At 45.1% G+C, this 18,096-nt stretch overlaps 1 protein-coding gene across 1 annotated transcript in view; it reads right to left on the bottom strand.

Annotated features, from left to right (window-relative positions):
- Positions 1-253: 253 nt before the first annotated feature.
- Positions 254-18,096, bottom strand: part of SH3BP5 (SH3 domain binding protein 5) — a 51,503-nt gene continuing 33,660 nt past the window's right edge. The window contains exons 5-9 of the mRNA XM_009086165.4: positions 11,881-12,011; positions 7,942-7,984; positions 5,801-6,020; positions 2,370-2,630; positions 254-1,697 (exon numbers count right to left, since the gene is read on the bottom strand). Of these exons, the coding sequence (XP_009084413.2) occupies positions 1,516-1,697; positions 2,370-2,630; positions 5,801-6,020; positions 7,942-7,984; positions 11,881-12,011 (837 nt within the window). The 3' untranslated portion in view covers positions 254-1,515. The remainder of the gene's footprint in view (positions 1,698-2,369; positions 2,631-5,800; positions 6,021-7,941; positions 7,985-11,880; positions 12,012-18,096) is intronic.

The following is an 18,096-nucleotide window of genomic DNA, read 5'->3' as shown; positions in this document are numbered from 1 at the left end:
AGGAGGTTTTGGAGAATCTGACTGAAGCTCTGGTCTTGTGGCACAGTTCAGAATAAAATGTGAGCCACATAATGCAGCGATTTGGGAAGCTGGAAAGAGACACCAGTTGCCCACATACCTCAATGGATTCTAACACCAGCGTGACCTCAGCCTGCAGTCTTCAGCTGGAAGTTGATATTTAGAGGCTAAACTTGCTGTGGGAGAAGATTGGTTCCTAGCACTTGAGATAAACTTCACTTGCACAGACTCAAGATGTGGAAAACAAAAATGTTTACTGTAGTGTGAAGAATTTTACATTAACTTTGAGAATAGATACACAAGCTGTGGCAGGGATGAAATACAACAGGACTGCAAAAACAGAATAGAAAATACTTTGGGCAATACTAAGATTCCCATCAAATCAACAATATAAACTGACATTTTAGAGAAAATGGTGCTTTCAGAAATGCTTAGTCACCAAAACTGAAGAGTCCTAGGATTTTTACTACCACTTATTAGCATAATTATCAGACACTACTACTGCCTAACAGCTGCTGGCAAAACATGCCCCGTGCCCTTTCTAGTTTTATTCAACATTTTGTCTAGGGCATACTAAAATCCCAAGTCCCTTTAACAGTTATAAACCCCCACACAGTACAACCTACAGAGAAGCTTAAGAACACATTGTCAATCTACACTGGCAATTCCTTTTCTTCATGCATATTTCAAGGGCAAACCCTTATCATAATCATCCTGAAAACATCTATGACTCCCATTTTTGAGGGGAAAAAAAAAAAAACTTAAAGTGCTGAAAAATAATTCTTCTCAGGGAAGCAGAAGGGCAAGGGGCCAATCAACTCTTTTTGGTCACTGGAATCACCTGCAGAGTCCAAGCCAGACTCAGGAAGGTGTCTAGAAAGGGCCTCCCACTGCTGGGCATTACCATCCCCTTCCTGTCATCCATCTGTTTTATAGGCTTTTAGAGGCATGACTCATTTTATTTTCTGTGAGCACCAAGGGAAGAGTGAAGGCTTTCAGACCCCACACATGCAACAGCTTTCCTGTATACAAAATATTTCTACAGTTTCAGCATAATAAAGACCAATACAGATGTTTAAAGATTATGCCACTTGTACTCAAGAGACTGGTTGTATCTAAAGAGCATTTCATTCTACAAAACCGAAGCCAAACCACTCTCTGCAAAAGTCTGGCTTGAATTTCAGACCCCCGACTGGCATGAATTTACACGGGAACATTACTAGTTATTGCTTCAGCCAGGCTGCTACAAAACAATTTACAAAGTCTGTGAAATATGAGCACAGCTTAAACATTTGATAACTCGTCCAGCCTATAAAGGATTTACTGAATAAAAACTTCAGCCCTCCACATCAATTAAACTTCTTAGTGCATTTTTAAATTCTCAGAGTAAACGCTTAAGATTTGGCATATATTATTGGCACAACGTTCTTCAAACACTTAGAAGTTCATGTATAAATATTCAGACTCCCATTATTCAGGACAGGGCACGAGAAGGCCTCAGCCAATCTGGGCAGCTTTCCTGCCCGCGCAAATTCCCTCTTTGATTTTCATGCACTGCAGGGAGAGCTGCTTCATTCGGTTATCCAGAGCCAGCCCTTCTGTGGAGCTGCTCCTGGTGCTGCTCCTGTTCTTGTTCACTCTGTCGCTTGTCTTGTTCTCAGCCCCTTCTGCCCTATCCCCTGCAAAGAAAGGATTAAACTGGATGTTAAACCCGGATTTCATTCTGCAAGTTAAGCTTCAAGCAGGTGCCTCTGCAGCTTCCTTTGCCAAAGCACACAGAAAGTACAGGAGCAGAAGCAAGATGCTGTAACAAAACCAAGTTGGCCTTCCAAGCCCGGCTCATCCTGTGCACTGCACCAGCAAATTAGTGAGAACAGCCTTAAAATGGAGCAGACAAGGGGAGTGGTAATCCTCTAGTCTGAGTTAGTCAGCCAAGGCTGCCAGAGCCTGCAACAAGCTCCTTCTGGCATGTTATTTTTTGTGGGGATTTTGGTTTGGTTTTTTCCCCCTGGAAAGCAAGATTTTCAAAAAGCAGGACAGTAATTTAAATAAATGAGCTCAGACTTTCCTCCAAAAAAATGTACCATGAGAATCCCAGTGATCACTTATTTAGTGAGAAATCTCAAACCCCTGCACTAAGACAGAACTGGGGAACACTCCCAGCCAGGAGAACAGTAATTAATACATTATAGACATCGCTGTTAACCTGAGACACACGGCCTTCCACAATTGCCTTCCCCTCAGAAGCAGCCAGCAGCTCTCAGCATTCCCTAGCATATGCCTAGGGGAGCTGGGAAGGTTTTCCTGTTCCCTTTATGAAGCTGAAGAACACTGGCCCCAGCTGTGCATACCTCTTTCAGCTTCACACTCGGGTGAGGAGGCCCCACTGCATTCGCTCCGGGGGCCCAGGACAGGGAAGATCATCCCAAACTCAGAGAGGGAGACAGGGCTGGGCAGGTCCAGGCTTCCAGGTCGTGTGGCAGGAGGAAACTGAGTGGGCACCTCACAGGGACTCGTAGGACCAGAGCTGAAGCTGGACACTGACTGAGTTTCTGAATCTTCTTCGGACACAAAGCTGCTGCCGTTGTCATCCTCAAACACTTCTGAAGCCACTGCAATATTCAAAGAATATTCCAGATAGTAATTCAGCCTCCCCTCCTGCACCTTCCCAGGCAAAGGCAGTTTTTCAGGTTTGCATCTTCCATACACAGACACACTGCTAACCCATGGGCTGCCCCCTCTGAAAACAGGTTTTCTGTTCCCTGTGCAAAGCCTTAGCCAGGTTCTGCCCTATAGAACCTGTCAGGCCCTGCAAGGCCAGCTCTGCAGCAGCTACTGCTCCTCATGCCAAGAAGCTCTTGGATTTTTACCAGCCCTGCTGGCTTTGTTCACTTGTGGTCTTCAGTAGACAACTTAGGTTAGAGCCTCATTCCCTCCCCAGCACTATCTTGATCCCTGTGCAGCCTCCTGGTTATTTAAGGGCTAATTAGAAAGAGACAGGTCCCAAGATTTCTTTTTGAATGAGGATCACCAAACAACACCAAAATAAAATTTAAAAAAAACCAACAAAACAAAACATATATTATTTTCCCTGCTTGTGTTTGCTCAGTTCTGATTTCTAATTAAAGCAAACCCGCTCCAAACTGTCTGTCTGGGTTAAGCTGCAGGGTCCTTATGAACAACCAGAAGAGAAACCCATTAAAGAAGGTTCCATTTTGTGCAACAAGGGTGCAGATTTTGCTGAAATTCAACACACTTCAGAGGCTCATTGCAGGCTGGGGACCAAAGACTTCTGCACACAGGCAGTCCCATTGGGATCAGAAGTTTCTCTACCCACATCAGTCTCTACACCACACAACAGTGTGCTGGAATTTCACTGGCCTGAAGAAGTCCCAGACACAGCAAGACATCCACAGTGACCTGAGGTTATCTTCAGTTCCTCCTCCTGGCAATTCCTGCCATTGTTAGCCAGGCTCAGAATCGCCTCGGAAGAGCAGCAGGAGCAAAGCAGAGGTGTTAACAAAATGGCTCAAAGGAGAAGCTTCAAAGAAGTTCTCCTGTCACCTTGGCAGCCTGGGGCTCACAGGCACCACTAGGACATGAAGGTGCCAACAGAGGCTGTTCCTGACATTTTTATGGCAGAGATGTTCAGCCTCTTTCTGCTGGACTTGCAGATTGCTGCACTTGCACATTGCAAAATTGACCCCAAAGGCTTCAAACATAAAATGGATAACATTATCCACCTTCCTGAGTCCTCTCCAGGGCACTTCATACTCAGAGACAGCTTTTCTTGTGGTCTGGGTTTTGTTGTTTTGTTTTTAATGAAGTCAAATCTAAGACTGCAGAGGGGCCTTTCTTCTCACTTGCTGTGTTCCATCAATATATGGTGAGCAGTACAGATAACTTTGTCGGGGAGAAAGCAATAAAAGTTTTGGCAAAAAAGATGTTTCCAATTAGAGTCCTCTGCTTGGCAAGAAGTACTGACATCAGGCAATCTACACATGGCACAGCTTAAACTGTAGCTTCCTTTTCACTGTCTAAATTCACCATAATGCACAGGAGCATCTGCAAGGGCCAAGAAACTCCTGCTGATGACGAGATCTTTTATCTGACTCCAGCAGACAGAAATCAAGATACAAAAGGACCTTGGTGGAAAGCTCCCCTCACATTACAATGAGAACTTAATCCAGGCTATTTGATTATTTAATCCAGTCTGCTAGTCCTGCCCTGTCATAACCCAGTTCTGTGTTGGCACCAGACACAAGCTCATGTCCTTCCACTCTTGTCAGACTGTGCCATTCAAAGAGAGGGATGAGCCCATGCTGCTGGTCCTTGCCTGAAGCCTCAGCAGCAGCCAGGGGAGCCAGCACTAATATTAACATTAACTTTCCTGGCTCTTTCTGCCCCTGTATCCCAGGTCTCTGAACTCCTTCAGCACAAAATACCCTAAAACTCAGTTATACCTGAGGCTTTCAAGAGGCCTTCTGCATGAGGAGGGGGAGTTGCAGGTATCTAAAAGAGACAATTCCTGCCTAGGTTGGAGAGAGTCCACCTCAAGGATTAAGGGTGGCAGAAGATAAGCAGCCATACTGAAACCTGGCTGCATCAGCTTTCCAGACACAGCCCTCCCTTGGTGCTGCAACTCAGGTCCCAGCTGCACAGTACTGAGTGAGAGCTCCAACACATCGTGCAGAAACTCCTGCCATGGCAGAGGGTGGAGGCCAGCCCAGGGCTGCTTCCCAGCTCCTAAGGCTGTACCATGGACCTACAAGGCCTCAGTGCCAGTACACACTAGGGTTTATGGGGAAATTGCATCTTCTGCCTCTGGGCACCAGGGTTGTGCAATCATCAACTCCTGCAATCCTGACCTAGACTTTCCCCTGTAGAAACAAAGCTGAAATACAAATTAAACTGGAATTTGTGGGACTGGGCAGCAAGAAAAATACTTCCTGCATCAAGAAGGGGAAAAAGTGTCCAGGAGGGAGGCAAAAGTAGGCCACATGTAATGTCCATCTATCCACTTTCACCCAGAGCCAGGACAAATGGCTGGGTGACAAACTCACCATACAACAGACTTTGCAAGACAAGGTCCCCATGTGCCACCAGAGAGCAGAGGTTACCTTGCTTGTTTGGAACTTCCTTGAAGGTTGTTGCTGTCCCACATTTCTCCTACAGAGCCCCTCAGCACACTGCAGCAGCATATTGCTGCTTCTTCACTTCCCTTGCTCCCAGCACACATGCTCTGCTGAAATCACACCTAGGCAAAAGACTCTACAGCACAAAGGAGCTTATCCTTACATGCTTCCCTGGGAGCATCACACCCTTCTCCACTACTGTAGCCACAACTTTAGCTCCCTGTACTACAGGCCCAGCACTGGAAGACAAGCACTTGACCCAGAAGGTCTGTTCCCAGACTGGCTGAATGATCTGCCACAGCCTGCAGCCTCCCCAGGCGAGTCACTGCCAGCAGCACCACTGGTGTAAAATTAGACACAAGCTTTGGAGCGTGTTCATTTTGCCCCTTTCATACAGCACTGTGCAAAAAACTACAGGGATGTTAAGGGAATGGCTGATGCACTTTAACTCATTATCCTTTCCCTTGAAAATTGGCTATTAAAGAATGTAATCAACTCCTGCAATAACAAGAAGCATCACAACTTAGCCACAGTCTCACAGCAGCCAGCAAATTTCAAAACTGCAGAATACACAGAGCAGCCCTAACGTCAGCATTCCTTACGATGCCCATGGGATGTTCCCAGGCAGGAGAGTGCTCTGTACTCACTGGAGACGGTGTCTGGCTCCGGCTTACTCGCTGCCAGGTCTTCCACAGAGGCGTTGCTCCCCTCGGCACCCACGCCACACCCTCGGGGCCCCATGGCAGTGGACCTTCTCCTCTCATGAATCTCATCTGAGATCATCTCCAGATTTTTCAAGGCAGTCTTATATTCCCCCTTTGCCAGGGCCAGTTTGGCCTGCAGGTCATCCACTGTTTTCTTCAGTTGCTAACAAGGGAGACAGGTATTAGATGGACCTTCACTACAAACAAGGCACAGCACGCGGTTCCCTCTTCCATGCCCAGGTGCCTTGGCTCTGCACAGGCAAGCACAAACTGGGGCTGGTATCTAGGGGATGGGAGAGTTCAGAACTCAGAAGCACCCTGGCCCAAGCAGTGCCACTTGTGAAGGAGACAACAGCAAAGGAAACCATGGGAGCCAGGGGCTGGAACTGCCTCTGGAGTGTGGTCATGGCCCCTGGCTAAGCACAGAGCAGAGGCCCCACTAAGATGTGAGCAGGCAGGATCTCTCCTTAACAGGAATGCAGCTCTCAGCTATGTCACTGCTTATCCCAGAGCCACCCCTAAGGCTTACTGGCAGCCCCGGTCTGCAGGGCCCAGCAGGGCTGGGGGTCACCCCCCAGGGGGCTGAGCCTCACTCTCTGCTGAGCACCAAACCCATCACTCCGGCCCACACTAAACCTGCAGAGCAGAAAGCAGCAAACCTCAAACCCTGACAACCTCAGACCCTGACAGCTGTAACACAGCAGTTCCTGTGTCCCCAGGCACAAACACCACCCCACAGCAAGGGCAGAAGTGTTGTGCATCCTATTTCCCAAAGGGAAAACACTGCTTGTGTGTCTGTAGTTCTCTCAATGCTTGCTTTTAATGCACAAAAAACCATCTGTGCTTTTTTCATATGGTTTACACAATCACCTTGCTTCAGGAGGGCACTGAGCAGCTGCCATGGAGAAGCAACAGGCCCACAAACAGTGTGCCTTTGCCCGTGGAAAAAAGGGAATTTCTCAAAAGATGCTTCTAGGCAGCAGGGATTATCGGCCTGGCAGACAGCCCAGGGCAGGCAAGGGCTCAGCTTGATGCAGCAGCAGCTGCAGGCAGGCAAGGCAGAGGAGGAAAGAACACCCAAGCCTGGAACCTGGCAAGGAAAAAGGTGCACACCAGAGTCTCTGAGGCTTACAAAATACTGCTGAATCTCTGGCAAGAAAGGGCTCGCAAAACCTTTGTGGGATATGCCTTGCACCCTAGACAAGGAATGGAAATTCTTTTCTAGCTAGGATCCTACTGACCCAGCACCCCACTGGAGCCTTCCTGCACCCATGGCCAGCAGTCCAAGGCAACGTGCTCCACTCAAACCCTGTGCCCATCCCACACAGCAACAGCACTGGCCACTACCCTGCAACTGTGAGGAGCCAAAGTCCCCCATTTTAGGGGCCACATGCAACAAAAGTCACTCAAGTAGAAAGAGAGTGATTCTTGTATTTGAATTTGTAGGGCTGCTCTGTCCTTCCATCCCCAGCAGCTCCAAGACTGGCTGTAACAGCAGGGATTACCACCCACACAGAACTGCCATGCCTGGCCCAGGGCCACTACACCCTGCAGGGCATGTGCTGTGCCCAAGCACTGGCCAGACACTGCTGCACCACACAGAATGCAGTGCAGAGATGCCAAAAAGCCCTGGAAGCCTAGCCAGCCAAACCCCAACTCAGAAATTCACATCTGCATGGTTTTTGAACACTGCAAGCAGGTTACTTATTCTGTTAATTGATACAGCCAGTGAACATAAAAGAGCATCCCAAGTACAGTTAAACAGTCTGAAGCATTAAACAAAGGGGGGAAAAAATGAAACCCACAACAAACAAATAAATCCCAGACACATTAAACTACAAGATGCAAAGATAGTCAAACTGTACTCTTTTGGTTCTGACAGAGTTCAAACACTCTTATTTCACACAAGGAAACAAAGACTCTCTTAGTCTTTTATCTTTAAAATGTGCTTAGCAAATTGCTCAAGAGGTTTTGAATTGGTTTTGTAGAGAAACACAACATAGTTGTCAGAGCACTTTAGATGCAATTTCAGTATTTACTGTAAGCAGCAAAGAGTTTCAGATGGATCTGAATTACATACATACCTCTAGTTGGACATAGTACTTCGCCTTGAGTTCAAAATAAGGTCTGTAGGAAAACAAAGAAGAGTTGTTTACAATCACTGGGACTGAATGCCATGTACTGGCGTGGGAGTTGCTCTCTTTGTAGCATTAACACAGCTATTTTGTGTATCACTGCTATCCCAGGAGACCACTATCCAGATGATGGAACACCTACACATGCTCTCAGTGTCTCTCTCTTACTCCCTAATGCATCTATTTCTCATGGGTCCTTTGACCTAAATACAAATTGCAAAATTCCAGTTTTTGGAGTTGACAGCATAATTCCTCCAGGCCTGGATTCAGCAATATATTTAAATGTAACATCCAACTTCAGGCATAGGCATCCTCTCTCTACCCAGCTACTTTCTGAGCCCACAGCACATGTGAATTCCTACAGAAGCTGAACCTTCTCTGTGTTCAGGTGTGGGGGGTGGAGGGGCAGTTCTTGGGTTTTCCAGTGAAGGAGAGGGTGTGAAGAGAGGTCAGAGCACCACACACAAGGGCACAGCACCTCCCAACAGTGGCCCACCAGGCACTTCCCTAAACCTGCTTATAAGGTTGCAAGAGGACAGGGGTACAAGAGGTGCAGTACAAAGCCTAGAAACCACTTTCCATCCTCAAAGTTTTGAAGCCCACAAGCCAATATTGTCTGATACAACTCTGAGAAGGAAGAAAAAAATAGCCCTGTTATTTAGCAGGGCTCACCACCCTCTTCCCCTCTCTGAAGCTCTCCTTGAAAGTAGGGGAGAGATAAACAATCAGATATGCCTTACATGAAATCATGAAATAGAATGTGAACTATTCCTGTTATGCTTCTACCCTGACAGCAAGGCTCTTCTGAGCTCTAAGCCCTACTGCAGCTGCATTTTGGACTGTGCACTAGAATTCAAGAATGTGAAACATTGGCTTTCTGATCCTATATTCTTTGAAGGGTTGAATTCACTACACTGTCACAGACAAAATAACTGAGTTGTGTTTCCATTAGAGTAGGTTATTTCCAGCTCTGATAGTTTAAGCACCCTCCCACCATCACCAGGAGCACATAGCCAAGTCTCAATGCTTCCAGTGACACCAATGCAGCCAAAATGCACCTCTGCCTTCCCTTAGTGGGACATCACCCTGCCAAAGGCTACACAGATGCACTGCCAGACCAAATAAAACACTGCAGTTGAGAATCTGGATACAACAGATAAAGGATCCAACAGCCCTATCCCAAAGCAATGGTAGCACACAGATACTGACAGAATGATGTTGCAGGGAAACATGCACAGGGAAAGCAGTGAAACCCACTCACCTCAAAGAATCCTGATTCTCAACCTTCCCTACACTGGTGCCAGCTGGGAAGAACAACCAGGCTCGAGTCCTAACCTCCCACCAGCTTCCACAAGCCTTGGGAAAAGTCCCCTCTCTATCAGTGACAAGCACAAGTGTCTTTGCATGCTGTGAAAAAGCAATCCACACATGCACATGTGTGTGTACACAAACCCATCCCTGTGCACAGAGGAGCAGGAATGTCTCATTGCAACAGGTGAGAGAAACCCCAGCTCAGCAGCACAAAGGACACCACGAGCCTGCTGTGCAGGAGCTCACACACAAACACTCCTGGTCATTCATGGCTCACACACAGCTGGGCACCTGGTGCCAGCAGGAACCAGGGCACTGACAGGGGAGGCACTCCCATGTCCCAGGGTCCCTTCATTCCCTGACATCCATGGCCCTGTAACCACTGAGGGCTGGTCTGTAACTCAGCAGGGCAGGAGAGCTGATCTCTGGTGTCCTACAGCTGAGCCCAGGGCACTGCACTGACAAAGTGCTTTTCAAGTCAGTGACAGAAGAGTGAAAAGCACTCTGCCCAAGGCACTAGAGCAGAAAGTGACTTCCAAAAACCAGCTAACACAGGCAAGTTCATTATCCTACAGCTCAGAGACACTGAGCCACAAGATCTGGTAACTGTTAAGAACATGCAGCCTATGCACATTCATAGATCACAAGCAAGTAAGCACCCAAAAACTAAATTAAAAGCAAAACCAAAACAAAACTACCCAATAATCCTTTGCTCATCAACTTTACCCAGTAAATCATCTAAATTACTTTCTTCCAGGATGCCCCAGTCTTGCTTTCAAAACAGTAATGCTTTAAGCATCTTAATCCCAACTGAAGCAAGGAGCAAATGCAAATCATTTTCTGCCCAAAAGAGAGCAACTCATTCAGTGTGTCTATCCACAGGTTTAAAGAGAAGATGAAATAAAGGCCAGAAAGGCCGAAGTGTTACAGCCAGGGCTGCCACACCACTCAGGGAGGAAGTCAGAGAAGGATGCTGGTGTTAAATCCTTCCTGAAGAGCAGCTAGAGGCCAGCTGCATCCTACAATAAAAACAGCTCCAAATTCAGCAGCCTCATTTCCAAGTTTCTGTAGCCACTTGACACCACTGATGTTTTCAGCTCAGCTGCAATTTTCCTTTAGGTAAAAATTGCAATGCTGGGAGACAACTGACCCTTCCAACATCCCTATGTAGCATAACTTCAAAGACATCCACAACTATTTGTGGCACCAGGCAGCTTTCACATCAGTACTAGGTTAGAAGTGGCATTTCTGTACTCCCTTTATTAAAGGATCTCCAAAACACCCTACCTAGATGGTTTATGCTGCAATCAGCACTGCTGAGAGACAAAAGAATACACCAGGATCCTTCCAAGAAGTGGAAACCAGCTTGGCCGGAGGAGAATGACACAAGACACCCCTCTGAGGGTAGTTCCAGCAAAGAAAAGAAAACTCAGAGGCACGTCACACAAGAGGCAGCTGGGAAACCAGGCTCCACACAATCATAAAAAGCTATGTAGGACCCCACTGACAACTTAATCACGGCCTTTATTTTTTTCCTATTGCAAGGAAGGCACTCCCGGCAGCCAAAACTGTTCTCAGCTATTGCCCTTATCCAGAGGGATCTGTCATTTAGGGATCTGATGATGGTTTTCACAGCCCCTTTGCAGTGCTAGACAAACAGCATGCAGCTCATTCTAGGAAGTCACACCACTACACTGTTTCAGCAAACATGCTTGAATCCTGCTTGAGAAGTGCTAATCCTTTCTTGAATTGAGCAAACACCAATCAAAATAGATTTTTAGTTGACCGATTTCACCAAAAAGTCATTTTTAGATGGAAGGGATTAAAAGCTAAATACAGCAAGCAGATTGTTTAGACAAGCCACAGTCTGGAAATATCAAAAAAAAAAAAAAAAGACTGTGAAATATAAAGAGGATTAAGAACTGGTTGCAAACAGGGCCAAAATTTTAAACAGGTTCTGAGCAAAAAGCTGTTTCACTTCTCTGCAACAGAGCCAAATTGCCCAGTAAATGCAGACACAATTATTAATGACACGAGCTGCTTAGCTATGCCTTCTGAAGGGTGTTTCCTTCCCCAAGAACGGCTCTCACACAGCTTTGCCATGGCAGCAGGAGGAAGTAAACAAGCCTCGAGTACAGCACCTTACACCCGTGCAGTCTCGCACCTTTCAGCTTTCTGCCACTTGCTTTGTTGCTCTCCTAACTAAAAATAAGAACTGTGAACAATCCTAGGCTGTGAAACATCCACACAGAGCTCTGCAGACAGCACTTGTGTGGATCCCATGTGCCTGTTCCTCAAATCACACACCACCAAGGAGTTCAGTGCACTAGAACAAGACCAAGATGGGGCTCAGAAAAGGTTTCTTATCCCAGTTCACCAGTCCATTGAGTCAGGTGTTTCAAAAGGCACTTAGAAGGACAACAAGGACAAATACCAGCACCAACTGTGCTGTGAGGCTGCTACACACAGAGAGGAACCCAAAGAGCAATACACTTTCACAAGTACAAAACCCTCATAGAATAGGTATTTCTCCCAAACAGCTTTCACCATAAACTCCACTTCAAACATAAAACATACTTTGATTTATTGATGGCTCTTTTCAGCTTCTTCTCCAGTTGTTTCATCCTTCCCATGGCAGCATTGTATTTGGCTGCAGTCTCCTTGTGAACCAGCTCACTTCTCGTTTTGGTCTGTTCTGCCTCCATGACCTTCAAGGGGGGGAAAAAAACAGGTTGAGCAGCAAGACACAGTGATCCATTTCTATAATTTCAATTAACAGCAACTTCATAATCTCTCCTATCAGCTCATCTCAGGAAAGCGAGGGTATTGAAAAAATTACTTCCAGGGAACCTACTTAAAAGTCTTTTCCAAAAAGAGCAGCAGGTCTTCAAATACTGTGTAAATTATGACAAAGGTTTTACAGCTTTTCACACAATCTCTCTCACAGGAAGTTTAGAAGACCCTCAGCTTTTGGGAACATCCATATTTTAACCCAGTTAGATATTCACAAGTGAAGCAACACTAGCAGAAGTCACCCAGTTACATTCAACAGCAATGTTTGTTTCCTCCTGCTCCTCTCCCGGGAACCTAACATTCCCAGCAGAGAGCTTGCTGGTTGCTCAGCTCCCAGCTGCAGCCCCATCACTCTGGAAAGGGCTGGAAGCTAACCACAGCAGAGGGAGGACTCAAACACAGTTTGGCCTGAACAACCAATCACTAGAAAACTGTGTCTAAGATGGCTCTTCTCTTAGAAAACAGCTGACATGCCTGAAATCACAGTTTCAACACTGAAATGCAAAGGTTCAAGCCCTGAGCTGACACTCCCACTATGCAGATAAGGAAAGTTATGACCGGCCCCCTATCCTCATGTATCAAGATATCTAGAATACAAGTCTGATAAGGAGCAGCTGAGGGAGCTGGGGGTGTTCAGTCTGGGGAAAAGGAGGCTCAGGGAGACTTCATTGCTCTCTACAACCCCCTGGAAGGAGAGTGTAGCCAGGTGGGAATCGGCCTCTTCCCCCCAGTAACAAGCTACAGGGAAGAGGAAAGGGCTTCAAGTTGCTCCAGGGGAGTTTGAGATTGGATGTTAGGAAATTTTTTTCATTGAAAGGGTTGTCACAAGCATTGGGAAAGTAAATGTCTCTCCATACCAGTTGCACTGCTGGTATTCCACAGCCACGCTTTGCCAGTAATTTTATCCAGGGTACTTTTATTGTTCAAATTTGAGATGTCTGTACTGTAAGCAGTCTTTACTGCTTACAGTAAATACAGAAATAACATCTAAAACACAGAAAACATGTTTTATTTGGTGCACTAGCTATCAAGATCCAGACAGAGAGGTGACTGATTTTTTTTAAGTCAGAAAAGTGGTGACACTTCTCTGTTGCTCTGTCAATGAGGGGAAAGCAGTTGTTTTTTTTTAAGCTTCCTGTTTTGCAGCTATGAAGGTATTCACACAAAAAATGGCAGGACTTGATTCTCTCCAGTACTGGATTTTGTAATGCCTCAGCTGTGATACCAACTACTCCACAACTTCCCATAAATTTGCTCCGCCTGGCTCCCACCACCACACTACATCTGAGCTCACATATGCAGAGAGAATATTCAAAATATCTTGATTTTAAATAACCTCACCCACAAAACTTTTTTTTAAAAGGAGTGCTAGTCCTCCCAACCCTCAGGTTGAACTGAACAAAGAAAAGAGATGGTCAGCTCTGACTCACTCGGATCACTGTTCCTCTCAGGAAAACTGTCATACTGTCCTTTCTGATGCCTAAATGAAAGAGTGAAACTGCCAAAGCCATCAGCATTAACTTGGAGCTCTTGCTGCCACACTTTTTGCTCATCTGCGCACATCACTCATTATTAAAGAAAGGAACTGCTAGAGAACTTTAAACTATGAGAAATAAAGGTTTTCAAAGGATCTTCTGATCAGATATAAAATAATATACTCAACCCCAACACCCTTCAACTTTCTCATATATATAAGGCATCCATTTTCAAAGAAAGGGAAAAAGAAAAAATCTATCAGGCTCATAACATATTCTCTCCTGCATACTGAAAAATAAACTGCAGCCTCTTATCTCAAGCAGCTGTTTTGAAGTCAGTTGGTGCACAGACTTGCCTTAGTGAAACATGTCAGACAAGGCTGGTTTTAACGTGGAAGTCTCTTAAATCAAACTGCAGTCTCCAAAGACTGCACAGAAGGTGGTTCAGCTTCTCTCCAGTGTGGCAAGGAAACTGCAATTTAAAAATGCCGTAAGCTACAAAATAATGGAGCAACTGGAATTTGCCAATGCTCAGTTACATGTCAGTCCCTGACATCCATTCTTAGGGCAAAATTAGCATAAACTTTGATATCTGGGATAAATCACATTATAAGTACGACTAACACCACACCAGAGTTATAAAGCAGGTTAGGTGTCCAGTACTGTGCTGATTTTTCAAATGTCTCATATCAAACATCACAGAAATGCTGAACTCTGAGAACTGGGATTTGAGGATGACACATTGCAAACGCCTCAAAATATCTGACAAAAATGTGGAATTTGCTACCAGCCATATATATCCACATTCATTACCTTGTCCAGAAAGAAAGGGGAAAAAAGGCTATATACCTCATCCTTTTGAGGAATCAGTGATGTATGAAAATCTCTCTTTTCCCCCACACCCTTGTTTTCCTGTGGGAAAAGCACTTCAGCACTTAAGCACTTCATTCAAACAAGAAACAAGAGAGATCATCCACCCCTCCACAAAAGCCAAACAGCCTTTAAATGGGGAAGCTGTTCATCAGGGCTGACAGAAACAAACTGCAAATGATGCTGCAACCTCTGCAGCTGGGAAGTTCAATGTAAGACCAGCTAGCCTAACTCCTCACCTCCTTAAGAAGGCTTAGAAAAAGACAGACAGGCTTGTGTAGGAAAGAAGTACTTTTTATTAGAGCTAATAATACATTTGGTGAAAAAATTGCAGCGTCATATGGACTTGTAAACAAGCTCTTGGTCACAGTTCCAAAATAAGCTGGTTTGTCTAACCCAAGTGCATCTACCACCCACCTTGCCTTGTAGATGCTCCTAACCCATCACAGATGCAGCTGCATCACTTAGAAAAAGGCAGAAAAAGAAGTGAGGATGACATCTCTTCAGACAAAGGCTGCTCAAGACACATATCACCTCCTGACATTGTACCTGCCTTGAAGCTCACCCTCAGGGTGAGCAGGGGACATAGTCTTGGACAAAAACACCAAGATGGATGAACTTCCAGGATACCCACACAACCACCAGACATTCCTGTAGCCCTTGCCGGTCCCTAACTACTGGATCACCTACCCCAGGCAGAACTCACTCTCCCAGGTAGCACAGGCTATAAGATACAAGTAATGGGAGACAAAGCAGGCAAAAACCCCCAACACAAGGATTGATCAATTCCTCTTCTCTCCTCCCCTACCCTCTATTTTCTACCCAGCTGTCTGGGAGAGGAAGGTCACTGTAGAGTATATATTTACCATCAATAAGTCTGTACAAATAGCTTTGCTCCACCCAAAATGTTTCCATAATCAAAAGTAAAAATGGACTCCAGGCAAAATTTCAGTAATAATAACAGATGCAAAAGAACAATTTTATCAGTGGAGCTGAGCAAAGCTGACTATCTAAGCCAGAGAATTACTCTGAAGGACCACTTCTTTCACAAGACATTAAGCTGATTCTTCTAGGGGAAGAATTAAAAAATAATGGAGGAAAGAGACAATATAGTATCAGTAAACCAGGAGGAGAGAATCAACAATATGAGGGACCACAAAAAAATCACTGTATTTCCAGGATAAAGTGACAGAGATCAGGACAAGGAAAGATGTGGTTTGTTGTTTCTTTCACAGACTTCTCCCCTTTTTTCCTCTAAGTTTTTCTAGCTGCAGGAAGTATCTCTCCTCTCTACATCACGAAAGCACCCACACATTTTACACTGACAGATGGTACTTCACTGTGTAATATCAAAGGGAGCTTCACAAGCCAAATTAATCCAAGAGGGAGCATACCTCCTCCCTCTTTACTCTCCCCTCATCCTCTCCTTTTTAAAATGTCTCATGATCAAGAGCCAAAACATTTCTTCTCCCTGCCAGAATTTATGAACTCAACATATCTCAGGAAAGACTGTAAAAGCAGAGCCTTTTCAAAACTGCAGATTGCATCAGCAATTAGAAATTAGAAATTTCTCTTGAAATTCATGAAGCATCTTCCTTTCTGCTCCAGCTTGTGTCAAACTAGATGTAACACATCTATCAATACTTTCCTTTTGTACATCTTTATGAATTATTTTCAATAGGAGCATAAATGTGAAGATCTTTTAAAATACTTCCTCCATCCCTCCAAAATTCAATATCCTTTGGTCCTGTCACAGGACTGTCTTTCATAGCCCTGCTCTCTGCACCCCAAACTGCAGCATTACAATTTGAGGTAGAACCAGGCTGGTATCCACTAGCAAAAACATCATCTCCAAATTTTAAAGAGACACTGCAGTTACCAAAATCCTGGTAAGCCAATGGCTAAGACTGAACAGCACTCTTCCTCCCCAGGCAGCTTAAGAGCTCATCAAGCCTGTCTACATTTCCAATATAATCAACAGAGAATTTATCTTTCAATGAATTTGCCCCTCTGGCCACATGAACTGCTCTCCAGACACCACTTACTGATCAGATCGCCTTTCATCGTAATGGAAATCTGGCAAGTGATACACAGTCAGGTTCCAGACATGACACCATGAGCTAAATTCCAATCTAAGTGTCATGACACTTCCCAGATCTCTGGAAAAATGGATATTTAGGAAAAAACCACAGGACTTTACCCCACACAACCCCATACACATCAAGTTAACAGCAGAAGCGGGCAAAGCAGCTGCCTGACTTGCAGGATTGCACCACAGTCCAGTGCTTCTCTGTTGTGAACACTTAGCTCAAGCACAGACATTTGCAGGGATTAGCTGCATCTTCACAGGCAGGTAGGCAGGAATCCAGCTCCTATTTATGCTCCCAGCCTCCTTTGGAAACATAGCTCAAACTGCGAGGTGCAAAGAAATTTCTGAGTGATAGCCTATACTCCATGTACACGTTCATGATGGTTCTGCCTGTTCCAGGAATAGATTTTCCACACATTATGCTCCCAGCTCACCCAGGAAAAACAAAATTTCAGTAACTGTCCCATTTTGCATCAGTTGAATTGTATTATTTTCTAGATCAGTGGCTACAGAAGTCTTGTTTGCAGAAGCCCAATAGCTCGTCACATTAAAAATAGTGTTAATAGCTTTTCAGGCTATCAAGACATCAAAAAGCAATTACAACATGCAACCCTTATCTCTATTTCCTCCCAGTGAGGGTCTGGAAACAGCATTTCCTGTTTGGTACCCTGGAACTCAAGTCTTTGTCTATATCCTTCAGGTCAAGTGCAAAAGTTGACCTGGCAGCATTTCCACACATAGCTGTGTAAAAACTCAGTTTCTCGTCTGTTCTGTCGCCCACCCTTTTTCTTTATGCTTTCTGTCTACAGTGTTTGTCAGCTACCAAGCTGCTACAGGGCTCAGGTTTGGTCCCAAGTTTCAGATTCATTCAGTAAAGCCTGCTCCCTCTGCCTAAGAATAGCAAATAAAAACACTTGACTCTGGCCTGACATTTCCATCAGAAGAGAAACAAATGAATCGGTAGCCCACTTCGAACATTTAGCTCAGAGGTGCTTTTCTGCACTTGAGTCCTTGCTGTAAAAGGCCTGGAGCAAGATTATTCTCTGCCCACTACAACTGCCACCTAAAAATGCATGCAAAGAAAGCTAGAAAATCCAAATAACCAGAGTGCAAAAGCTTTCTCCAAGAGCAAGTTTATATGTGCCAGTAGAAGATGTCTATTTCTTAACCCTCAGCCTTCACCCACAGAAACATTTTTTTCCAGTAGTGATTTCTAATGTAATTCACAGTTAATGATCTGAGTTGTCAGCAACACTGTGGCAAGTCAAGGAGAACTTTTGTTCTAAAAGATTTCATTCTCTAACCTCTTTTCATCCATAGCTTGGTAGGCAATACCAATGTTTCCTCCTCCCTGAGATCCCAATCATTCTGTTTGCCTCACTGAACACTGAGCACTGCATTAATTGCATGCACTGAAGCCAAGTGAAGCTTTCACCCCACTCTTAGAGAAGACTCAAAACTCAGTCAAGCACTCCAAACAAACTAATGCTGGGTGTGCTCAGTCAGGACCTGCAAGAACATTTTCACCCTTCTTGGCTCTGGCCTTAGCCTTAAGACCTCCAACAC

The sequence above is a fragment of the Serinus canaria genome, chromosome 2 (assembly GCF_022539315.1).
Source record: "Serinus canaria isolate serCan28SL12 chromosome 2, serCan2020, whole genome shotgun sequence".
In the NCBI taxonomy this organism is placed as follows: Eukaryota; Metazoa; Chordata; class Aves; order Passeriformes; family Fringillidae; genus Serinus; species Serinus canaria.
The sequence above is the reverse complement of the archived record's forward strand: the minus strand, read 5'-3'. Positions and strand labels throughout refer to the sequence as shown.